General features: G+C 49.7%; 1 protein-coding gene across 1 annotated transcript; it reads left to right on the plus strand.

The window, feature by feature from the left end:
- Window positions 1–7,887: 7,887 nt before the first annotated feature.
- Window positions 7,888–14,081, plus strand: LOC116969923 (uncharacterized protein FLJ40521-like; the record flags this gene model as incomplete). Its single annotated transcript, XM_033016682.1, has 3 exons — window positions 7,888–8,615; window positions 11,952–12,463; window positions 13,732–14,081. Coding segments are annotated over 3 exons (1,590 nt in total), but the record flags the coding sequence as incomplete, so codon positions are not given.
- Window positions 14,082–22,744: the final 8,663 nt, after the last annotated feature.

The following is a 22,744-nucleotide window of genomic DNA, read 5'->3' on the forward strand; positions in this document are numbered from 1 at the left end:
GCCTTATCCATTAATTTTTTGTCACATCCGGGTTTGTGGCCTTATCCATTAATTTTTTGTCACATCCGGGTATGTCGCCTTATCCGTTAATTTTTTGTCACATCCGGGTGTGTCGCCTTATCCGTTAATTTTTTGTCACATCCGGGTATGTCGCCTTATCCGTTAATTTTTTGTCACATCCGGGTGAGTCGCCTTATCCGTTAATTTTTTGTCACATCCGGGTATGTCGCCTTATCCGTTAATTTTTGTCACATCCGGGTATTTCGCCTTATCCGTTAATTTTTTGTCACATCCGGGTATGTCGCCTTATCCGTTAATTTTTTGGCACATCCGGGATTTGCGCCTTATCCGTTAATTTTTTGTCACATCCGGGTATGTCGCCTTATCCGTTAATTTTTGTCACATCCGGAGTATGTCGCCTTATCCGTTAATTTTTTGGTCACATCCGGGTATGTGGCCTTATCCGTTAATTTTTGTCACATCCGGGGTATGTTGGCCTTATCCGTTAATTTTTTGTCACATCCGGGTATGTGGCCTTATCCGTTAATTTTTTGTCACATCCGGGTATGTCGCCTTATCCGGTAATTTTTTGTCACATCTCGGTGATGTGGCCTTATCCGTTAATTTTTTGTCACATCCGGTATGTCGGCCTTATCCGGTAATTTTTTGTCACATCCGGGTATGTGGCCTTATCCGTTCATTTTTTGTCACATCCGGGTATGTCGCCTTATCCGTTAATTTTTTGTCACATCCGGGTATGTCGCCTTATCCGTTTATTTTTTGTCACATCCGGGTATGTCGCCTTATCCGTTCATTTTTTGTCACATCCGGGTATGTCGGCCTTATCCGTTAATTTTTTGTCACATCCGGGTTGTCGCCTTATACCGTTAATTTTTTGTCACATCCGGGTAGTCGGTCCTTATCCGTTAATTTTTGTCACATCCGGGTATGGTCGCCTTATCCAGTTAATTTTTTGTCACATCCGGGTTGTGCCTTATCCGGTAATTTTTTGTCACATCCGGGTATGTGGCCTTATCCGTTAATTTTTTGTCACATCCGGGTATGTGGCCTTATCCGTTAATTTTTTGTCACATCCGGGTATGTCGCCTTATCCGTTAATTTTTTGTCACATCCGGGTATGTCGCCTTATCCGTTAATTTTTTGTCACATCCGGGTATGTGGCCTTATCCGTTAATTTTTTGTCACATCCGGTTATGTCGCCTTATCCGTTAATTTTTTGTCACATCCGGGTATGTCGCCTTATCCGTTAATTTTTTGTCACATCCGGGTATGTCGCCTTATCCGTTAATTTTTTGTCACATCCGGGTATGTGGCCTTATCCGTTAATTTTTTGTCACATCCGGGTATGTCGCCTTATCCGGTAATTTTGTGTCACATCCGGGTATGTCGCCTTATCCGTTAATTTTTTGTCACATCCGGGTATGTCGCCTTATCCGTTAATTTTTGTCACATCCGTGTATGTCGCCTTATCCGTTAATTTTTGTCACATCCGGGTATGTCGGCCTTATCCGTTAATTTTTGTCACATCCGGGTAGTGGCCTTAATCCGTTAATTTTTTGTCACATCCGGGTATGTCGCCTTATCCGTTAATTTTTTGTCACATCCGGGTATGTGGCCTTATCCGTTAATTTTTTGTCACATCCGGGTATGTCGCCTTATCCGTTAATTTTTTGTCACATCCGGGTATGTCGCCTTATCCGTAATTTTTTGTCACATCCGGGTATGTCGCCTTATCCGTTAATTTTTTGTCACATCCGGGTATGTGGCCTTATCCGTTAATTTTTTGTCACATCCGGGTATGTCGCCTTATCCGTAATTTTTGTCACATCCGGGTTTGTTGCATTATCCATTAATGTTTTGTCACATCCGGGTATGTGGCCTTATCCGTTAATTTTTTGTCACATCCGGGTATGTGGCCTTATCTGTTAATTTTTTGTCACATCCGGGTATGTCGCCTCATCCGTTAATGTTTTGTCACATCCGGGTTTGTTGCCTTATCCGTTAATTTTTTGTCACATCCGGGTATGTCGCCTTATCCGTTAATTTTTTGTCACATCCGGGTATGTCGCCTTATCCGTTTATTTTTTGTCACATCCGGGTATGTGGCCTTATCCGTTAATTTTTTGTCACATCCGGGTATGTCGCCTTATCCGTTAATGTTTTGTCACATCCGGGTTTGTTGCCTTAGCCATTAATTTTTTGTCACATCCGGGTATGTGGCCTTATCCGTTAATTTTTTGTCACATCCGGGTAAGTGGCCTTATCCGTTAATTTTTTGTCACATCCGGGTGTGTCGCCTTAACTTTTAATTTTTTGTCACACCGGGTATGTCGCCTTATCCGTTAATTTTTTGTCACATCCGGGTATGTCGCCTTATCCGTTAATTTTTTGTCACATCCGGGTATGTCGCCTTATCCGGTAATTTTGTGTCACATCCGGGTATGTCGCCTTATCCGTTAATTTTTTGTACCATCCGGGTATGTGGCCTTATCCGTTAATTTTTTGTCACATCCGGGTATGTGGTCTTATCCGTTAATTTTTGTCACATCCGGGTATGTCGCCTTATCCGTTAATTTTTTGTCACATCCGGGTATGTCGCCTTATCCGTTAATTTTGTGTCACATCCGGGTATGTCGCCTTATCCGTTAATTTTTTGTCACATCCGGGTATGTCGCCTTATCCGTTAATTTTTTGTCACATCCGGGTATGTCGCCTTATCCGTTAATTTTTGTCACATCCGGGTATGTCGGCCTTATCCGTTATTTTTTGTCGCAACCGGGTATGTCGCCTTATCCGTTAATTTTTTGTCACATCCGGGTATGTCGCCTTATCCGTTAATTTTTTGTCACATCCGGGTATGTCGCCTTACCCGTAATTTTTTTGTCACATCCGGGTATGTCGCCTTATCCGGTAATTTTTTGTCACATCCGGGTATGTCGCCTTATCCGTTCATTTTTGTCACATCCGGGTATGTCGCCTTATCCGTTAATTTTTGTCACATCCGGGTATGTCGCCTTATCCGTTAATTTTTGTCACATCGGGGTATGTCGCCTTATCCGTTAATTTTTTGTCACATCCGGGTATGTCGCCTTATCCGTTAATTTTTTGTCACATCCGGGTATGTCGCCTTATCCGTTAATTTTTTGTCACATCCGTGTATGTCGCCTTATCCGTTAATTTTTTGTCACATCCGGGTATGTCGCCTTATCCGTTAATTTTTTGTCACATCCGGGTATGTCGCCTTATCCGTTAATTTTTTGTCACATCCGGGTATGTCGCCTTATCCGTTAATTTTTTGTCACATCCGGGTATGTCGCCTTATCCGTTAATTTTTTGTCACATCCGGGTATGTCGCCTTATCCGTTAATTTTTTGTCACATCCGGGTATGTCGCCTTATCCGTTAATTTTTTGTCACATCCGGGTATGTCGCCTTATCCGTTAATTTTTTGTCACATCCGGGTATGTCGCCTTATCCGTTAATTTTTTGTCACATCCGGGTATGTCGCCTTATCCGTTAATTTTTTGTCACATCCGGGTATGTCGCCTTATCCGTTAATTTTTTGTCACATCCGGGTATGTCGCCTTATCCGTTAATTTTTTGTCACATCCGGGTATGTCGCCTTATCCGTTAATTTTGTGTCACATCCGGGTATGTCGCCTTATCCGTTATTTTTTGTCACATCCGGGTATGTCGCCTTATCCGGTAATTTTGTGTCACATCCGGGTATGTGGCCTTATCCGTTAATTTTTTGTCACATCCGGGTATGTCGCCTTATCCGTTAATTTTTTGACACATCCGGGTATGTCGCCTTATCCGTTAATTTTTTGTCACATCCGGGTATGTCGCCTTATCCGTTAAGTTTTTGTCACATCCGGGTATGTGGCCTTATCCGTTAATTTTTTGTCACATCCGGGTATGTCGCCTTATCCGTTAATTTTTTGTCACATCCGGGTATGTCGCCTTATCCGTTAATTTTTTGTCACATCCGGGTATGTCGCCTTATCCGTTAATTTTTTGTCACATCCGGGTATGTCGCCTTAACCGTTAATTTTTTTGTCACATCCGGGTATGTCGCCTTATCCGTTAATTTTTTGTCACATCCGGGTATGGTAGCCTTTATCCGTTAATTTTTTGTCACATCCGGGTATGTCGCCTTATCCGTTAATTTTTTGTCACATCCGGGTATGTGGCCTTATCCGTTAATTTTTTGTCACATCCGGGTATGTGGCCTTATCCGTTAATTTTTTGTCACATCCGGGTATGTCGCCTTATCCGTTAATTTTTGTCACATCCGGGTATTTCGCCTTATCTGTTAATGTTTTGTCACATCCGGGTATGTCGCCTTATATGTTAATTTTTTCTCACATCCGGGTATGTCGCCTTATCCGTTAATTTTTTGTCACATCCGGGTATGTCGCCTTATCCGGTAATTTTGTGTCACAGCCTGGTGTGTCGCCTTATCCGTTAATTTTTTGTCACATCCGGGTGTGTCGCCTTATCTGTTAATTTTTTGTCACATCCGGGTATGTCGCCTTATCCGTTAATTTTTTGTCACATCCGGGTGTGTCGCCTTATCCGTTAATTTTTTGTCACATCCGGGTATGTCGCCTTATCCGTTAATTTTTTTGTCACATCCGGGTGTGTCGCCTTATCCGTTAATTTTTTGTCACATCCGGGTATGTGGCCTTATCCGTTAATTTTTTGTCACATCCGGGTATGTCGCCTTATCCGTTAATTTTTTGTCACATCCGGGTATGTCGCCTTATCCGTTAATTTTTTGTCACATCGGGTATGTCGCCTTAATCCGTTAATTTTTGTCACATCCGGGTATGTCGCCTTATCCGTTAATTTTTTGTCACATCCGGGTATGTCGCCTTATCCGTTAATTTTTTGTCACATCCGGGTATGTCGCCTTATACGTTAATTTTTTGTCACATCCGGGTATGTGGCCTTATCCGTTAATTTTTTGTCACATCCGGGTATGTGGCCTTATCCGTTAATTTTTTGTCACATCCGGGTATGTCGCCTTATCCGTTAATGTTTTGTCACATCCGTGTTTGTCGCCTTATCCATTAATTTTTTGTCACATCCGGGTAGGTGGCCTTATCCGTTGATTTTTTTGTCACATCCGGGTATGTCGCCTTATCCGTTAATTTTTTGTCACATCCGGGTATGTCGCCTTATCCGTTAATTTTTTGTCACATCCGGGTATGTCACCTTATCCGGTAATTTTGTGTCACATCCGGGTATGTGGCCTTATCCGTTAATTTTTTGTCACATCCGGGTATGTGTCGCCTTATCCGTTAATTTTTTGTCACATCCGGGTATGTCGCCTTATCCGTTAATTTTTTGTCACATCCGGGTGTGTCGCCTTATCTGTTAATTTTTTGTCACATCCGGGTATGTCGCCTTATCTGTTAATGTTTTGTCACATCCGGGTATGTCGCCTTATCTGTTAATTTTTTGTCACATCCGGGTATGTCGCCTTATCCGTTAATTTGTTGTCACATCCGGGTATGTCGCCTTATCCGGTAATTTTGTGTCACAGCCGGGTATGTCGCATTATCCGTTAATTTTTTGTCACATCCGGGTGTGTCGCCTTATTCGTTAATTTTTTGTCACATCCGGGTATGTCGCCTTATCCGTTACTTTTTTGTCACATCCGGGTGTGTCGCCTTAACTTTTAATTTTTTGTCACATCCGGGTATGTCGCCTTATCCGTTAATGTTTTGTCACATCCGGGTGTGTCGCCTTATTCGTTAATTTTTTGTCACATCCGGGTATGTCGCCTTATCCGTTAATTTTTTGTCACATCCGGGTATGTCGCCTTATCCGTTAATTTTTTGTCACATACGGGTATGTCGCCTTATCCGTTAATTTTTTGTCACATCCGGGTATGTCGGCTTATCCGTTATTTTTTGTCACATCCGGGTATGTCACCTTATCCGGTAATTTTGTGTCACATCCGGGTATGTGGCCTTATCCGTTAATTTTTTGTCACATCCGGCTGTGTCGCCTTATCCGTTAATTTTTTGTCACATCCGGGTATGTCGCCTTATCCGTTAATTTTTTGTCACATCCGGGTGTGTCGCCTTAACTGTTAATTTTTTCTCACATCCGGGTATGTCGCCTTATCTGTTAATTTTTTGTCACATCCGGGTATGTCGCCTTATCTGTTAATTTTTTCTCACATCCAGGTATGTCGCCTTATCCGTTAATTTGTTGTCACATCCGGGTATGTCGCCTTATCCGGTAATTTTGTGTCACAGCCGGGTATGTCGCATTATCCGTTAATTTTTTGTCACATCCGGGTGTGTCGCCTTATTCGTTAATTTTTTGTCACATCCGGGTATGTCGCCTTATCCGTTACTTTTTTGTCACATCCGGGTGTGTCGCCTTAACTTTTAATTTTTTGTCACATCCGGGTATGTCGCCTTATCCGTTAATGTTTTGTCACATCCGGGTTTGTAGCCTTATCCGTTAATTTTTTGTCACATCCGTGTATGTGGCCTTATCCGTTAATTTTTTGTCACATCCGGGTATGTGGCCTTATCCGTTAATTTTTTGTCACATCCGGGTATGTGGTCTTATCCGTTAATTTTTTGTCACATCCGGGTTTGTCGCCTTATCCGTTAATTTTTTGTCACATCCGGGTATGTGGCCTTATCCGTAATTTTTTTGTCACATCCGGGTATGTCGCCTTATCCGTTAATTTTTTGTCACATCCGGGTGTGTCGCCTTATCCGTTAATTTTTGTCACATCCGGGTATGTCGCCTTATCCGTTAATTTTTTGTCACATCCGGGTGTGTCGCCTTAACTTTTAATTTTTTGTCACATCCGGGTATGTCGCCTTATCCGTTAATTTTTTGTCACATCCGGGTGTGTCGCCTTAACTTTTAATTTTTTGTCACATCCGTGTATGTCGCCTTATCCGTTAATGTTTGTCACATCCGGGTTTGTTGCCTTATCCATTAATTTTTTGTCACATCCAGGTATGTGGCCTTATCCGTTAATTTTTTGTCACATCCGGGTATGTGGTCTTATCCGTTAATTTTTTGTCACATCCGGGTATTTGGCCTTATCCGTTCATTTTGTGTCACATCCGGGTATGTGGCCTTATACGTTCATTTTTTGTCACATCCGGGTATGTGGTCTTATCCGTTAATTTTTTGTCACATCCGGGTATGTCGCCTTATCCGTTAATTTTTTGTCACATCCGGGTATGTGGCCTTATCCGTTCATTTTTTGTCACATCCGGGTATGTGGCCTTATCCGTTCATTTTTTGTCACATCCGGGTATGTGGTCTTATCCGTTAATTATTTGTCAAATCCGGGTTTATCGCCTTATCCGTTAATTTTTTGTCACATCCAGGTATGTCGCCTTTTCCGTTAATTTTTTGTCACATCCAGGTATGTCGCCTTATCCGTTAATTTTTTGTCACATCCGGGTATGTCGCCTTATCCGTTAATTTTTTGTCACATCCGGGTATGTCGCCTTATCCGTTATTTTTTGTCATATCCGGGTATGTCACCTTATCCGGTAATTTTGTGTCACATCCGGGTATGTGGCCTTATCCGTTAATTTTTTGTCACATCCGGGTTTGTCACCTTATCCGTTAATTTTTTGTCACATCCGGGTATGTGGCCTTATCCGTTAATTTTTTGTCACATCCGGGTATGTGGCCTTATCCGTTAATTTTTTGTCACATCCGGGTATGTCGCCTAATCGGTTAATTTTTTCTCACATCCGGGCATGTCGCCTTATCCGTTAATTTTTTGTCACATCCGGGTATGTGGCCTTATCCGTTCATTTTTTGTCACATCAGGGTATGTGGCCTTATCCGTTCATTTTTTGATCATAAGGTGACAAACCCGGATGTGACGGGCGCAAAAGGACGACGGGCACAAAAGGACGACGGGCGCAACAGGACGACGGGCGCAACAGGACGACGGGCGCAGCAGGACGACGGGCGCAGCAGGACGACGGGCGCAGCCGGACGACGGGCGCAGCCGGACGACGGGCGCAGCCGGACGACGGGCGCAGCCGGACGACGGGCGCAGCCGGACGACGGGCGCAGCCGGACGACGGGCGCAGCAGGACGACGGGCGCAGCAGGACGACGGGCGCAGCAGGACGACGGGCGCAGCCGGGCGACGGGCGCAGCCGGGCGACGGGCGCAGCCGGGCGACGGGCGCAGCCGGGCGACGGGCGCAGCCGGGCGACGGGCGCAGCCGGGCGACGGGCGCAGCCGGTCGACGGGCGCAGCAGGACGACGGGCGCAGCAGGACGACGGGCGCAGCAGGACGACGGGCGCAGCAGGACGACGGGCGCAGCAGGACGACGGGCGCAGCAGGACGACGGGCGCAGCAGGACGACGGGCGCAGCAGGACGACGGGCGCAGCAGGACGACGGGCGCAGCAGGACGACGGGCGCAGCAGGACGACGGGCGCAGCAGGACGACGGGCGCAGCAGGACGACGGGCGCAGCAGGACGACGGGCGCAGCAGGACGACGGGCGCAGCAGGACGACGGGCGCAGCAGGACGACGGGCGCAGCAGGACGACGGGCGCAGCAGGACGACGGGCGCAGCAGGTCTCCGCTACAAGATCTTTGTGTGTGACGACACACGCTCCCCCCCCCCCCCTTTGGTGCAGGAGGCGCGCGCATCATCTGAACGCTCAGCGAATATTCGAATTCTTCACTGACCGTCATTCTGACTTTGCTTGTAAAGAGAAAAGTCCTGAATTGCATTTGTCTGATGCAGGAAGATTGTTCCCCGATGTTGGGGAAGTCCAGGACAAGCGGGTCACAGTTTAAGGATAAAGGGGAAAATCCTTTAGTACTGAGATGAGGAAAACATTTTTCACACAGATAGTGGTGAGTCTCTGGAACTGTCTGCCACAGAAGGTAGTTGAGGCCAGTTCATTGGCTATATTTAAGAGGGAGTTAGATGTGGCCCTTGTGGCTAAAGGGATCGGGGGTATGGAGAGAAGGCAGGGATGGGATACTGAGTTGGGTGATCAGCCATGATCATATTGAATGGCGGTGCATGCTCGAAGGGCCGAATGGCCTACTCCTGCACTTAAGTTCTATGCTTCTATGTTTCCCTCTCGTCACCCCGCTCCCGCTCCCACCCAATCCTCCACTCCCCCCACCCTTCCTCTCTAAACCACCACCTTACCCCATACCCCTCTGTCCCTCGTCTATGCACCACTTCCCCATACCCCGCCCTCCCCCACTCTTCCCACTTCTATCCCCTACCCACCGCATCTTCCATCCCCATCCCGCTCCATGCGCTTTCCACTCCCTTCGCCTCTCTCCACCACCCTTCCCCTACCCTCTGTCCCTCTTCCACCACTCCCCCGTCGCTCTTCCTCACGCCCGTCTACCCCTCTACCCCTCCCGGCCCTCCCTCTCCACTTTTCCATCCACGTGCCTATCCCCCTTCCTTACCCTGCTCTCCTCACCCTCATCCCTCTCCTCACCCCTCTCCCTCTCCAATCCCTCTCTCCCCACCACGGCCCTTGTCCCTCTACCTCCCCACCCCCTTCCCACTATCCCTCTTCGCTCACATCCCCCCTACCCCTCTCCTCCTCCCTCCCCACTCTTCCACTTCTCTCCCCCTTCCCCTCCCACTCTCCCTCCCCACTCTTTCCCCTCTCTCCCCCATCCCTCTCCCCCTCCCTCCCTACTCCCAATCCTGCGCAACAGGACGACGGGCGCAAAAGGACGACGGGCGCAAAAGGACGACGGGCGCAAAAGGACGACGGGCGCAAAAGGACGACGGGCGCAAAAGGACGACGGGCGCAAAAGGACGACGGGCGCAAAAGGACGACGGGCGCAAAAGGACGACGGGCGCAAAAGGACGACGGGCGCAACAGGACGACGGGCGCAAAAGGACGACGGGCGCAACAGGACGACGGGCGCAAAAGGACGCCGGGCGCAAAAGGACGCCGGGCGCAAAAGGACGCCGGGCGCAAAAGGACGCCGGGCGCAAAAGGACGCCGGGCGCAAAAGGACGCCGGGCGCAAAAGGACGACGGGCGCAAAAGGACGCCGGGCGCAACAGGACGCCGGGCGCAACAGGACGGCGGGCGCAAAAGGACGCCGGGCGCAAAAGGACGCCGGGCGCAAAAGGACGCCGGGCGCAACAGGACGACGGGCGCAACAGGACGACGGGCGCAAAAGGACGACGGGCGCAAAAGGACGCCGGGCGCAACAGGACGGCCGACTAGGAAATGGTGGCCGACTAGGAAAAGGGGAGATGCAGCGAGACCTGGGTGTCATGGTACACCAGTCATTGAAAGTAGGCATGCAGGTGCAGCAGGCAGTGAAGAAAGCGAATGGTATGTTAGCTTTCATAGCAAAAGGATTTGAGTATAGGAGCAGGGAGGTTCTACTGCAGTTGTACAGGGTCTTGGTGAGACCACACCTGGAGTATTGCGTACAGTCTTGGACTCCAAATCTGAGGAAGGACATTATTGCCATAGAGGGAGTGCAGAGAAGGTTCACCAGACTGATTCCTAGGATGTCAGGACTGTCTTATGAAGAAAGACTGGATAGACTTGGTTTATACTCTCTAGAATTTAGGTGATTGAGAGGGGATCTTATAGAAACTTACAAAATTCTTAAGGGGTTGGACAGGCTAGATGCAGGAAGATTGTTCCCGATGTTGGGAAAGTCCAGGACAAGGGGTCACAGCTTAAGGATAAGGGGGAAATCCTTTAAAACCGAGATGAGAAAAACTTTTTTCACACAGAGAGTGGTGAATCTCTGGAACTCTCTGCCACAGAGGGTAGTCGAGGCCAGTTCATTGGCTATATTTAAGAGGGAGTTAGATGTGGCCCTTGTGGCTAAGGGGATCAGAGGGTGTGGAGAGAAGGCAGGTACAGGATACTGAGTTGGATGATCAGCCATGATCATATTGAATGGCGGTGCAGGCTCGAAGGGCCGAATGGCCTACTCCTGCACCTAATTTCTATGTTTCTATGTCTATGTTTCTATACTCAATGCTCTGATTTATAAAGGCTAGCATACCAAAAGCTTTCTTTACCACCCTATCTATATGAGATTCCACCTTCAAGGAACTATGCACGGTTATTCCCAGATCCCTCTGTTCAACTGTATTCTTCAATTCCCTACCATTTACCAATGAATGGCGGTGCTGGCTCGAAGGGCTGAATGGCCTCCTCCTGCACCTATTTTCTATGTTTCTAGAACACTCATCCAGCAATCCTCGAGCCCACCAGCTCATCCTGTAGTCAATTAATCAGCTTTTCCATAAGAACTTCCATCAGTTCTTCCAAAAGAACGACAATCAGTCAATCTCGATTACCCTCAGCCCATCAAGCAGCCCCTTAATTCACCCAGAAGTCTGAACTATTGAATGCTCACTGCATCTCTTTCCATGTCGGCAAGTTAATATCCAGCTGCATGAACCATGTGAAAAGAATATAAATAGATGCATGTGGTGCAGTGATTTGTGCAGCACTATAGGCCTGGAGACCAAGAGGAGTTCACCATTGAACGGAGTTTGAGGCCCCCGACCGAGGAAGAACAAACGGAAGGGACTTGAACTTTATTTCGCCTTCCATCACAGTGAGGAATGTGTAGGAATCACTGTGGTGAATGTCCGTATTAAAATGTGTTTTTGAGTGCTGTTGCTTTTAATTGTATGACTGACCTGGCCAATGAAATTCCTCATATGTTGCAAAACATGGCAAATAAAATCTGATTATGATTCTGAAAAGCCTTTCCCTTCCATACTCTTTCCTCTCTTTGATCTTTTAGCAGTTGACTGCCTTTCTGTACTTGTTACAAGAGATTGTCGCGGCATCCTGCATCCTCGGAGAATGTAGAATTAAAGGCAGAGGCAATGCCAGTTTTAAAGATGGTTATTTGCCTCAAGATTGGATTATTGTATCTCCAGAACCTCCCCAGAGGCTCTGGAAAACAAGATTTCCTTGTTTAAGAAGTTCAATTTAGAATTATTTGAAACTGTGGGCGGGCGCAGCAGGACGACGGGCGCAGCAGGACGACGGGCGCAGGAGGACGACGGGCGCAGGAGGACGACGGGCGCAACAGGACGACGGGCGCAACAGGACGACGGGCGCAACAGGACGACGGGCGCAACAGGACGACGGGCGCAACAGGACGACGGGCGCAACAGGACGACGGGCGCAACAGGACGACGGGCGCAAAAGGACGACGGGCGCAACAGGACGACGGGCGCAACAGGACGACGGGCGCAGCAGGACGACGGGCGCAACAGGACGACGGGCGCAACAGGACGACGGGCGCAACAGGACGACGGGCGCAACAGGACGACGGGCGCAACAGGACGACGGGCGCAACAGGACGACGGGCGCAACAGGACGACGGGCGCAACAGGACGACGGGCGCAACAGGACGACGTGCGCAACAGGACGACGGGTGCAACAGGTCTCCGCTACAAGATATTTGTGTGTGACGACACACGCTCCCCCCCCCCCTTTGGTGCAGGAGGCGCGCGCATCATCTGAACGCTCAGCGAATATTCGAATTCTTCACTGACCGTCATTCTGACTTTGCTTGTGAAGAGAAAAGTCCTGAATTGCATTTGTCTGATGCAGGAAGATTGTTCCCGATGTTGGGGAAGTCCAGGACAAGCGGGTCACAGTTTAAGGATAAAGGGGAAATCCTTTAGTACTGAGATGAGGAAAACATTTTTCACACAGATAGTGGGGAGTCTCTGGAACTGTCTGCCACAAAAGGTAGTTGAGGCCAGTTCATTGGCTATATTTAAGAGGGAGTTAGATGTGGCCCTTGTGGCTAAAGGGATCGGGGGTATGGAGAGAAGGCAGGGATGGGATACTGAGTTGGGTGATCAGCCATGATCATATTGAATGGCGGTGCAGGCTCGAAGGGCCGAATGGCCTACTCCTGCACTTAATTTCTATGCTTCTATGTTTCCCTCTCGTCACCCCTCTCCCTCTCCCACCCATCCCTCTCTCCCCCATCCCCTTTCCCTCTCTACCACCACCCCCTTACCCTTACCCCTCTGTCCCTCTTTCACCACTCCCCATACCCCTCCCTCCCCACTCTTCCACTTCTATCCCCTTACCCCACGCCTCTTCCATCCCCACCCTCTCTCTTCCCCTCCCTTCTCCTCTCTCCACCCCCCTTCCCCTAACCCTCTTCCCTCTTCCACCACTCCCCGGCTCTCTCTCACTCACTCCACGCTACCCCCCGCTACCCTCCCTCCCTCCCTCTCCCTCTTCCCTTCTATCCCCCTTCTCTCCTCCCCCTCTCCCTCTCCTCACCCCTCTCCCTCTCCAATCCCCTCTCTCCCCCACCCTCCTTTCCCTGTCCCCCCCCACCCCCTTCCCCCTATCCCTCTTCCACCACTCCCCCTACCCCTCTCCTCCTCCCTCCCCACCTTCCAACTTCTCTCCCCCTTCCCCTCCACTCTCCCTCCCCCACTCTTCCCCTCTCTCCCCCATCCCTCTCCCCCTCCCTCCCTACTCCCAATCCTGCGCAACAGGACGACGGGCGCAACAGGACGACGGGCGCAACAGGACGACGGGCGCAAAAGGACGACGGGCGCAAAAGGACGACGGGCGCAAAAGGACGACGGGCGCAAAAGGACGCCGGGCGCAACAGGACGACGGGCGCAACATGACGACGGGCGCAACAGGACGACGGGCGCAAAAGGGCGACGGGCGCAAAAGGACGACGGGCGCAAAAGGGCGACGGGCGCAAAAGGGCGACGGGCGCAAAAGGGCGACGGGCGCAAAAGGGCGACGGGCGCAAAAGGGCGACGGGCGCAAAAGGGCGACGGGCGCAAAAGACCCGGCGCAAAAGGACGCCGGGCGCAAAAGGACGCCGGGCGCAACAGGACGCCGGGCGCAAAAGGACGCCGGGCGCAAAAGGACGCCGGGCGCAACAGGACGCCGGGCGCAACAGGACGCCGGGCGCAACAGGACGCCGGGCGCAACAGGACGACGGGCGCAACAGGACGACGGGCGCAAAAGGACGACGGGCGCAAAAGGACGCCGGGCGCAACAGGACGGCCGACTAGGAAATGGTGGCCGACTAGGAAAAGGGGAGATGCAGCGAGACCTGGGTGTCATGGTACACCAGTCATTGAAAGTAGGCATGCAGGTGCAGCAGGCAGTGAAGAAAGCGAATGGTATGTTAGCTTTCATAGCAAAAGGATTTGAGTATAGGAGCAGGGAGGTTCTACTGCAGTTGTACAGGGTCTTGGTGAGACCACACCTGGAGTATTGCGTACAGTCTTGGTCTCCAAATCTGAGGAAGGACATTATTGCCATAGAGGGAGTGCAGAGAAGGTTCACCAGACTGATTCCTAGGATGTCAGGACTGTCTTATGAAGAAAGACTGGATAGACTTGGTTTATACTCTCTAGAATTTAGGTGATTGAGAGGGGATCTTATAGAAACTTACAAAATTCTTAAGGGGTTGGACAGGCTAGATGCAGGAAGATTGTTCCCGATGTTGGGAAAGTCCAGGACAAGGGGTCACAGCTTAAGGATAAGGGGGAAATCCTTTAAAACCGAGATGAGAAAAACTTTTTTCACACAGAGAGTGGTGAATCTCTGGAACTCTCTGCCACAGAGGGTAGTCGAGGCCAGTTCATTGGCTATATTTAAGAGGGAGTTAGATGTGGCCCTTGTGGCTGAGGGGATCAGAGGGTGTGCAGGTACGGGATACTGAGTTGGATGATCAGCCATGATCATATTGAATGGCGGTGCAGGCTCGAAGGGCCGAATGGCCTACTCCTGCACCTAATTTCTATGTTTCTATGTCTATGTTTCTATACTCAATGCTCTGATTTATAAAGGCTAGCATACCAAAAGCTTTCTTTACCACCCTATCTATATGAGATTCCACCTTCAAGGAACTATGCACGGTTATTCCCAGATCCCTCTGTTCAACTGTATTCTTCAATTCCCTACCATTTACCAATGAATGGCGGTGCTGGCTCGAAGGGCTGAATGGCCTCCTCCTGCACCTATTTTCTATGTTTCTAGAACACTCATCCAGCAATCCTCGAGCCCACCAGCTCATCCTGTAGTCAATTAATCAGCTTTTCCATAAGAACTTCCATCAGTTCTTCCAAAAGAACGACAATCAGCCAATCTCGATTACCCTCAGCCCATCAAGCAGCCCCTTAATTCACCCAGAAGTCTGAACTATTGAATGCTCACTGCATCTCTTTCCATGTCGGCAAGTTAATATCCAGCTGCATGAACCATGTGAAAAGGATATAAATAGATGCATGTGGTGCAGTGATTTGTGCAGCACTATAGGCCTGGAGACCAAGAGGAGTTCACCATTGAACGGAGTTTGAGGCCCCCGACCGAGGAAGAACAAACGGAAGGGACTTGAACTTTATTTCGCCTTCCATCACAGTGAGGAATGTGTAGGAATCACTGTGGTGAATGTCCGTATTAAAATGTGTTTTTGAGTGCTGTTGCTTTTAATTGTATGACTGACCTGGCCAATGAAATTCCTCATATGTTGCAAAACATGGCAAATAAAATCTGATTATGATTCTGAAAAGCCTTTCCCTTCCATACTCTTTCCTCTCTTTGATCTTTTAGCAGTTGACTGCCTTTCTGTACTTGTTACAAGAGATTGTCGCGGCATCCTGCATCCTCGGAGAATGTAGAATTAAAGGCAGAGGCAATGCCAGTTTTAAAGATGGTTATTTGCCTCAAGATTGGATTATTGTATCTCCAGAACCTCCCCAGAGGCTCTGGAAAACAAGATTTCCTTGTTTAAGAAGTTCAATTTAGAATTATTTGAAACTGTGGGGGTTGGTACAAAATACCGCTGACCCACAAATGTGTTGCTATGAGACATTCACATTTAAAAAATCCATGTCTCAAAAAAAGCAAGAAGGTGCCCATGTTATTTGACCAACTTATCAGATGAATTTAAATATGTAGGTATGTATGCATTAGTTTTGCTCCTAATCCCCTTTTCCAAATCATTAATATATATGGTAAACAGTTGCGGCCCCAACACCAAGCCTTGCGGCAAAAAAATACAGAAGATTAGTCAAACATGATTTCCCTTTCATAAATCCATGTTGACTTGGACTAATCCTTTTACTGCTATCCAAATGCCCCATTATTACATCTTTAATAATTGACTCCAGCATCTTTCACACCACCAAAGTCGGGTTAACTGGTCTGTAATTCCATTACATCTCTCTCCCCACCCCCCTCTCTCAACCCCTACCCCGCTCTCCTTTCCCTCCCAAATCTGTCCCGTTTCCTCCACCTCCTCTCCCCTCCCTCCCCTCTTCACACCCCCCTCCCCCCACCTGTGTGTTTGGGGGGTGGTTAATGTGAGTTTGATGCTGCAGCCCCCCCTCCCACCCCCCCCCCCCACAAAACGCCATTGGGGAAACAGACCCAACGGGTCTGCACTTGGTCTAGTTATATATTAAAACTGTGTGCCTGTCGCCTGCCGTCCGTCCGGCTGCCTGTCTGCCTTTCGATTCGTTCCCATCGTGTGATGTCACAATGCCCAATGCTCGCAGATGTCCAATCGCAATGCCCGATGCTCTCGGATGTCCAATCGGAATGGATCAATTTACATGTACGGCTTCCGGCTGCATTTCTTCCTTTGATTCCCTGCAACTCCGAAACCAAACGCAGAATCGCCGACATCTTTTCCATTTCGGTAGAGATTTCACTTTTCTTTCTAAGTATCCGCACCTCATTACATTTCGTCGTGTTTAAGTACACGTTTTTAATCAAATCCTCTCCCTCCCCCCCCCCCAATATTTCAAAAATAAACTGGCTTCTCACCCATAGAATCAGCACCAGCCCCAGCCCATGGTGGACGTTCCATCGTGTGATGTCACAATGCCTGATGCTCACAGATGTCCAATCGGAATGGATTCATTTACATATGCCTTTGCAGGAGCCCCAGCCCATGGTGAACGTTCCATTGTGTGATGTCACAATGCCCAATGTTCACATATGTCCAATCGGAATGGATCCATTTACATATGCCTTTGCAGGAGCCCCAGCCCCTGGTGAACGTTCCATCGTGTGATGTCACAATGCCCGATGCTCAAATACATTGTTGCCATAGAGGGAGTACAGAGAAGGTTTACCAGACTGATTCCTGGAATGTCAGGATTTTCAAATGAAGAAAGACTGGATAAACTCGTCTTGTACTCGCTAGATTTTAGAAGATTGAGGGGGTATCTTATAGAAACGTATGACATTCATAAGGGGTTGGACAGGCTAGATGCAGGAAGATTGTTCCGCTTGTTGGGGAAGACCAAAACAAGGGGTCACAGTTTAAGGATAAGGGGGAAATCCTTTAGGACAGAGATGAGAAAAACATTTTTCACACAGAGAGTGGTGAATCTCTGGAATTCTCTGCCACAGATGGTAGTTGAGGTCAGTTCATTGGCTATGTTTAAGAGGGAGTTAGATGTGGCCCTTGCGGCTAAAGGGATCAGGGGTTATGGAGAGAAGGCAGGTACGGGATACTGAGTTGGATGATCAGCCATGATCATATTGAATGGTGGTGCAGGCTCGAAGGGCCGAATGGCCTACACCTGCACTTAATTTCTATGCTTCTATGTTTCCCTCTCATCACCCCTCTCCCTCTCCCACCCATCCCTCTCTCCCCCACCCCCTTCCCTCTCTACCCCACCCCCTTCCCTCTCTCCCCCGCCCCTTTCCCCTACCCCTCTGTCCCTCTTCCACCAGTCCCTCTACCCCTCCCACCCCACTCTTCCACTTCTCTCCCCTTACCTCACCCCTCTCCCTACCTCACCCCTCTCCCTCCCTCACCCCTCTCTCTTCCCCTCCCTGTCCCACCCCTTACCCTACCCCTCTGTCCCTCTTCCACCACTCCCCCATCCCTCTTCCACCACTCCTGCTACCCCTCCCTCCCTCCCCACTCTTCCACTTCTCTCCCCCTTCTCTCCTCCCCCTCTCCCTCTCCTCACCCCTCTTCCATCCCTCTCTCCCCCACCCCTTCCCTCTCCACCCCACCCCCTTCCCTCTCTCCCCCGCCCCCCTCCCCTCTGTCCCTCTTCCACCACTCCCCCTACCCCTGCCTCTCCCACTTCTCTTCTCTTACCCCACCCCTCTCCCTCCCTCATCCCCCCTCCCTTCCCCTCTCTCCCCCATCCCTTCCCCTACCCCTCTGTCCCTCTTCCACCACTCCCCCTGTCCCTCTTCCACCACTCCTGCTACCCGTCTCCCCCTCCCTCCCTCCCCTCTCTTCCACTTCTCTCTCCCCCCACCCCTCTCCCCCTCCAATCCCACTCTCCCCCTCCCTCCACACTCTTCCCCCTCTCCCTCCTCATTCCCTAACCGTGCACAGTCTCTGTCTTTAAGAAGGAACTACAGATGCTGGAAAATCGAAGGTAGACATAAAAAAAGCTTGATAAACTCAGCGGGTGCGGCAGCATCTATGGAGCGAATTGAATGGTCAACGTTTTTGGCCGAAACCCGGAAGAAGGGTTTCGGCCAAAAACATTGCCCTTTTCCTTCGGTCCATAGATGCTGCTGCACCCGCTGAGTTTATCCAGCGTTTTTGTTGTTGTACCAGCCTCTCTCTCTCTCTGCCCTTTTCTCTTCTCTCAACTCATGCACGCCCGCTCTAACCCGGGGGGGGGGCCTTTCACCTCTCTCCCCCATCCTCTTCTTCCCCCCCCTCCTCCCCTCCCTCTCCACCCTCCTCCTCCCCTTCCTCACACAATATTTTTTGTGGGGGCGGGTCCTCAGTGTGTGTGACTGTTTGTGGAGGCGGCCACGCGCACTCCATTCAAGAAGACGCTCATCTGTTTGTGGAGGCGCGTGCTTAGTATGTGACCAAAGATCTTATAGCGGAGGTCTCCGCTACAAGATCTTTGTGTGTGACGACACACGCCCCCCCCCCCCTTTGGTGCAGGAGGCGCGCGCATCATCTGAACGCTCAGCGAATATTCGAATTCTTCACTGACCGTCATTCTGACTTTGCTTGTGAAGAGAAAAGTCCTGAATTGCATTTGTCTGATGCAGGAAGATTGTTCCCGATGTTGGGGAAGTCCAGGACAAGCGGGTCACAGTTTAAGGATAAAGGGGAAATCCTTTAGTACTGAGATGAGGAAAACATTTTTCACACAGATAGTGGTGAGTCTCTGGAACTGTCTGCCACAGAAGGTAGTTGAGGCCAGTTCATTGGCTATATTTAAGAGGGAGTTAGATGTGGCCCTTGTGGCTAAAGGGATCGGGGGTATGGAGAGAAGGCAGGGATGGGATACTGAGTTGGGTGATCAGCCATGATCATATTGAATGGCGGTGCAGGCTCGAAGGGCCGAATGGCCTACTCCTGCACTTAATTTCTATGCTTCTATGTTTCCCTCTCGTCACCCCTCTCCCTCTCCCACCCATCCCTCTCTCCCCCATCCCCTTTCCCTCTCTACCACCACCCCCTTACCCCTACCCCTCTGTCCCTCTTTCACCACTCCCCATACCCCTCCCTCCCCACTCTTCCACTTCTATCCCCTTACCCCACGCCTCTTCCATCCCCACCCCTCTCTCTTCCCCTCCCTTCTCCTCTCTCCACCACCCCTTCCCCTACCCCTCTGTCCCTCTTCCACCACTCCCCCGTCTCTCTTCCTCCACTCCCGCTACCCCTCTACCCCTCCCTCCCTCCCTCTCCACTCTTCCACTTCTATCCCCTTCTCTCCTCCCCCTCTCCCTCTCCTCACCCCTCTCCCTCTCCAATCCCTCTCTCCCCCACCCCCTTTCCCTGTCCCCCCCACCCCCTTCCCCCTATCCCTCTTCCATCACTCCCCCTACCCCTCTCCTCCTCCCTCCCCACTCTTCCACTTCTCTCCCCCTTCCCCTCCACTCTCCCTCCCCACTCTTTCCCCTCTCTCCCCCCCTCCTCTCTCTCCCCCTCCCTCCCTACTCCCAATCTTCCCCAACCCCCCTCCCCAACCTCTCTCTCCCCTTCTCTCGTCCCCTACCCCGCTCTCCTTTCCCTCCCAAATCTACCCCGTTTCCTCCTCCTCCTCTCTCCTCCCTCCCCTCTTCTCACCCCCCCCCCCGCAAACGCCGTTGGGGAAACAGACCCAACGGGTCTGCACTTGGTCTAGTATATGTTTATATGTGTGTATGTATGCATATAAATGTATCCATATGTATGCGTGCATTTGTATGTGTGCATATGTCTGTGTATACGTATGTATGTATGTGTATATATGTATGTGTATATATGTATATATGCATATATTTATTATTACTATATAATTATATATATAATTGCCTTTATGGTTTATGTATATCATCTTACAAGACAAATAAATTAATAGTGATTATATAAATCAAAGTTGCTACTGATCCATGAGAATAAACTTTATTATCTCTAACTTGCCTCTCACACACAGACACACATTCATATAAATATATAAAATATGTATACGTTAAATTTAATTTTGTGCAGTGTGTGTTAAGGGAAACAGCACAAGGGAAACTGCACAATACAATGCAAGGGAAACTACGCAAAGGAGGGGGCTGTTCCCGCTACAAGATACTCGAGGATCTTTGCTTTGGATCAAAGATTATAGAGGAGCTCTATAATCTTTGCTTTGGATTTCAGCGGGTGGCATACGCGTGTCGCATTAAGAAATAGCGGCCGTGACGTTCCGTCACATACTACACGTCAGTCCATTGGATTTCGGAGGAGTGGTCTATCTTGCTCTGCTATAAGATCTTTGGAAACGAGGCTCCTAGAATAGAAGCCAATGATAGCCCTTGTAAGGAACCACGTTAACCATATAACCATATAACAATTACAGCACGGAAACAGGCCATCTCGGCCCTACAAGTCCGCGCCGAACAATTTTTTTCCCTTAGTCCCACCTCCCTGCACTCGTACCATAACCCTCCATTCCCTTCTCCTCCATATGCCTATCCAATATATTCTTAAATGATACCGACGAACCTGCCGCCACCACTTCCATTGGAAGCTCATTCCACACCGCTACCACTCTCTGAGTGAAGAAGTTCCCCCTCATGTTACCCCTAAACTTCTGTTCCTTAAGGTTCTAGGTTTATCCATCCTGGGCATTGTGTATCTTCTAAATCTTTTGACCAAAATGTTAAATAACGAACATTGACTGCCCAGTTGTAAAGTCTAAGGTTCGGCAGTGCCAAACCACCATCTTTTTTTGATTTCTGTAAGTATTTTTACCTAGTCTGGGATTTTTATTCTGCCATATATATGAAGGCATTTTGGAGTCTATAATATCGAAGAAAGATTTTGCAATAAAAATTGGTATCGTCTGAAATAAATGCAGACATTTAGGTAAAATGAACATTTTAATAACATTGATTCGGCCAATTAAGGATAAGGACATTATTGACCATTTAGTAAACTGATGTTTAATATGGTCAATTGCATAAAATTAGCTTTAAATAAATCCTTGTGTTTCATGGTGATCTTAATACAGGTGCACAACCTTTTATCCGAAAGCCTTGGGACCAGACACTTTTCGTAATTCGGAATTTTTCGGCTTTCGGATTGGAAGCTTTTTAGCGTAGATTTTAACGGCTGGCTCAGTGGTAGAGTGCTCGGCTCATATCCGCAAGGTCGCGAGTTTGCGCCTCGATCCCGGCAGTTACTCGATCGCGAGTTTGAGTCTTCAATGTAGTTTTTTCTTGCAGAATAGGAGAGAATAGAGAGGGTTAGGCTGGGATCATTCTCTGCGAGATGATCTTAGTGCGGGAGACAAATGTAGGAGAGGTGTACTGACTGTGTGGGCAGAACTTTGGAAGTGATTGCCCACCATTCTCAAAAGTCGCTGTGTCTCCCTGTCCCTCCAACCCCAGAGGAATCCGCTCCCCGATGGGCCGCTACGGCGACAAGTGGCAGTTCGCCCACAGCCCGAGCTGCGCAACCCCAAGAACAAGACGTACCTTGCACACCATCAGCTTCTGCCCCTGCGTGTTCCTCTGGAGTTGGAACGGGGCTGGGCTGGAGTTGCTGATCTGGGATCTCCATGCTTGCAGTGGGCCTGGGGGTCGGTGTCCCGATGAGGGGGCGCAGCTCGGGCTGTGGGCTAACTGCCACTTGTCGCCGTAGCGGCCCATCGGGGAGCGGCTTCTGGTGGTCCTGACGGCTCTCAGCTCCTGTCCAGGGGGGTGGCCGGAGACGTCAGGACCAACAGGAACCCGCTCCCCGATGGGCCGCTATAGCGACAAGTGGCTGTTCGCCCACAGCCCGAGCTGCGCCCCCTCATCCGCAACCCGGGTTCCTCTGGAGCGGGGCCGGGCTAGAGTTGCAGCTGGCTGTGAGTCTCTGGGAAATCCGTGCTTGCAGTCGGTGTCCCGTTGGTCCTGACGTCTCCGGCCACCCCCCTGGACTGGAGCTGAGACTGGGAACTGTACCGCCCTTGCCCCCTCCCTCTCCAACTGCAAACAACCCCACAGTTCCCAGTCTCAGCTCCTGTACAGGGGGGTGGCCGGAGACGTCACAGCCCAAGCTGCGCCCCCTCATCCGCAACCCCAAGAACAAGACGTACCTTGCACACTATCAGCTTCTGTCCCTACGGGGAGCGTCTTCCTCTGGAGTTGGAACGGGACTGGGCTGCTACTGGCTGTGGGTCTCTGGGATCTCCGTGCTTGCAGTGGGCCTGGGGGTCGGTGTCCCGTTGGTCCTGACGTCTCCGGTGACTGGCACTGACCTGCTGGC

Source organism: Amblyraja radiata, unplaced genomic scaffold (assembly GCF_010909765.2).
Source record: "Amblyraja radiata isolate CabotCenter1 unplaced genomic scaffold, sAmbRad1.1.pri scaffold_416_ctg1, whole genome shotgun sequence".
Taxonomy (NCBI): domain Eukaryota; kingdom Metazoa; phylum Chordata; class Chondrichthyes; order Rajiformes; family Rajidae; genus Amblyraja; species Amblyraja radiata.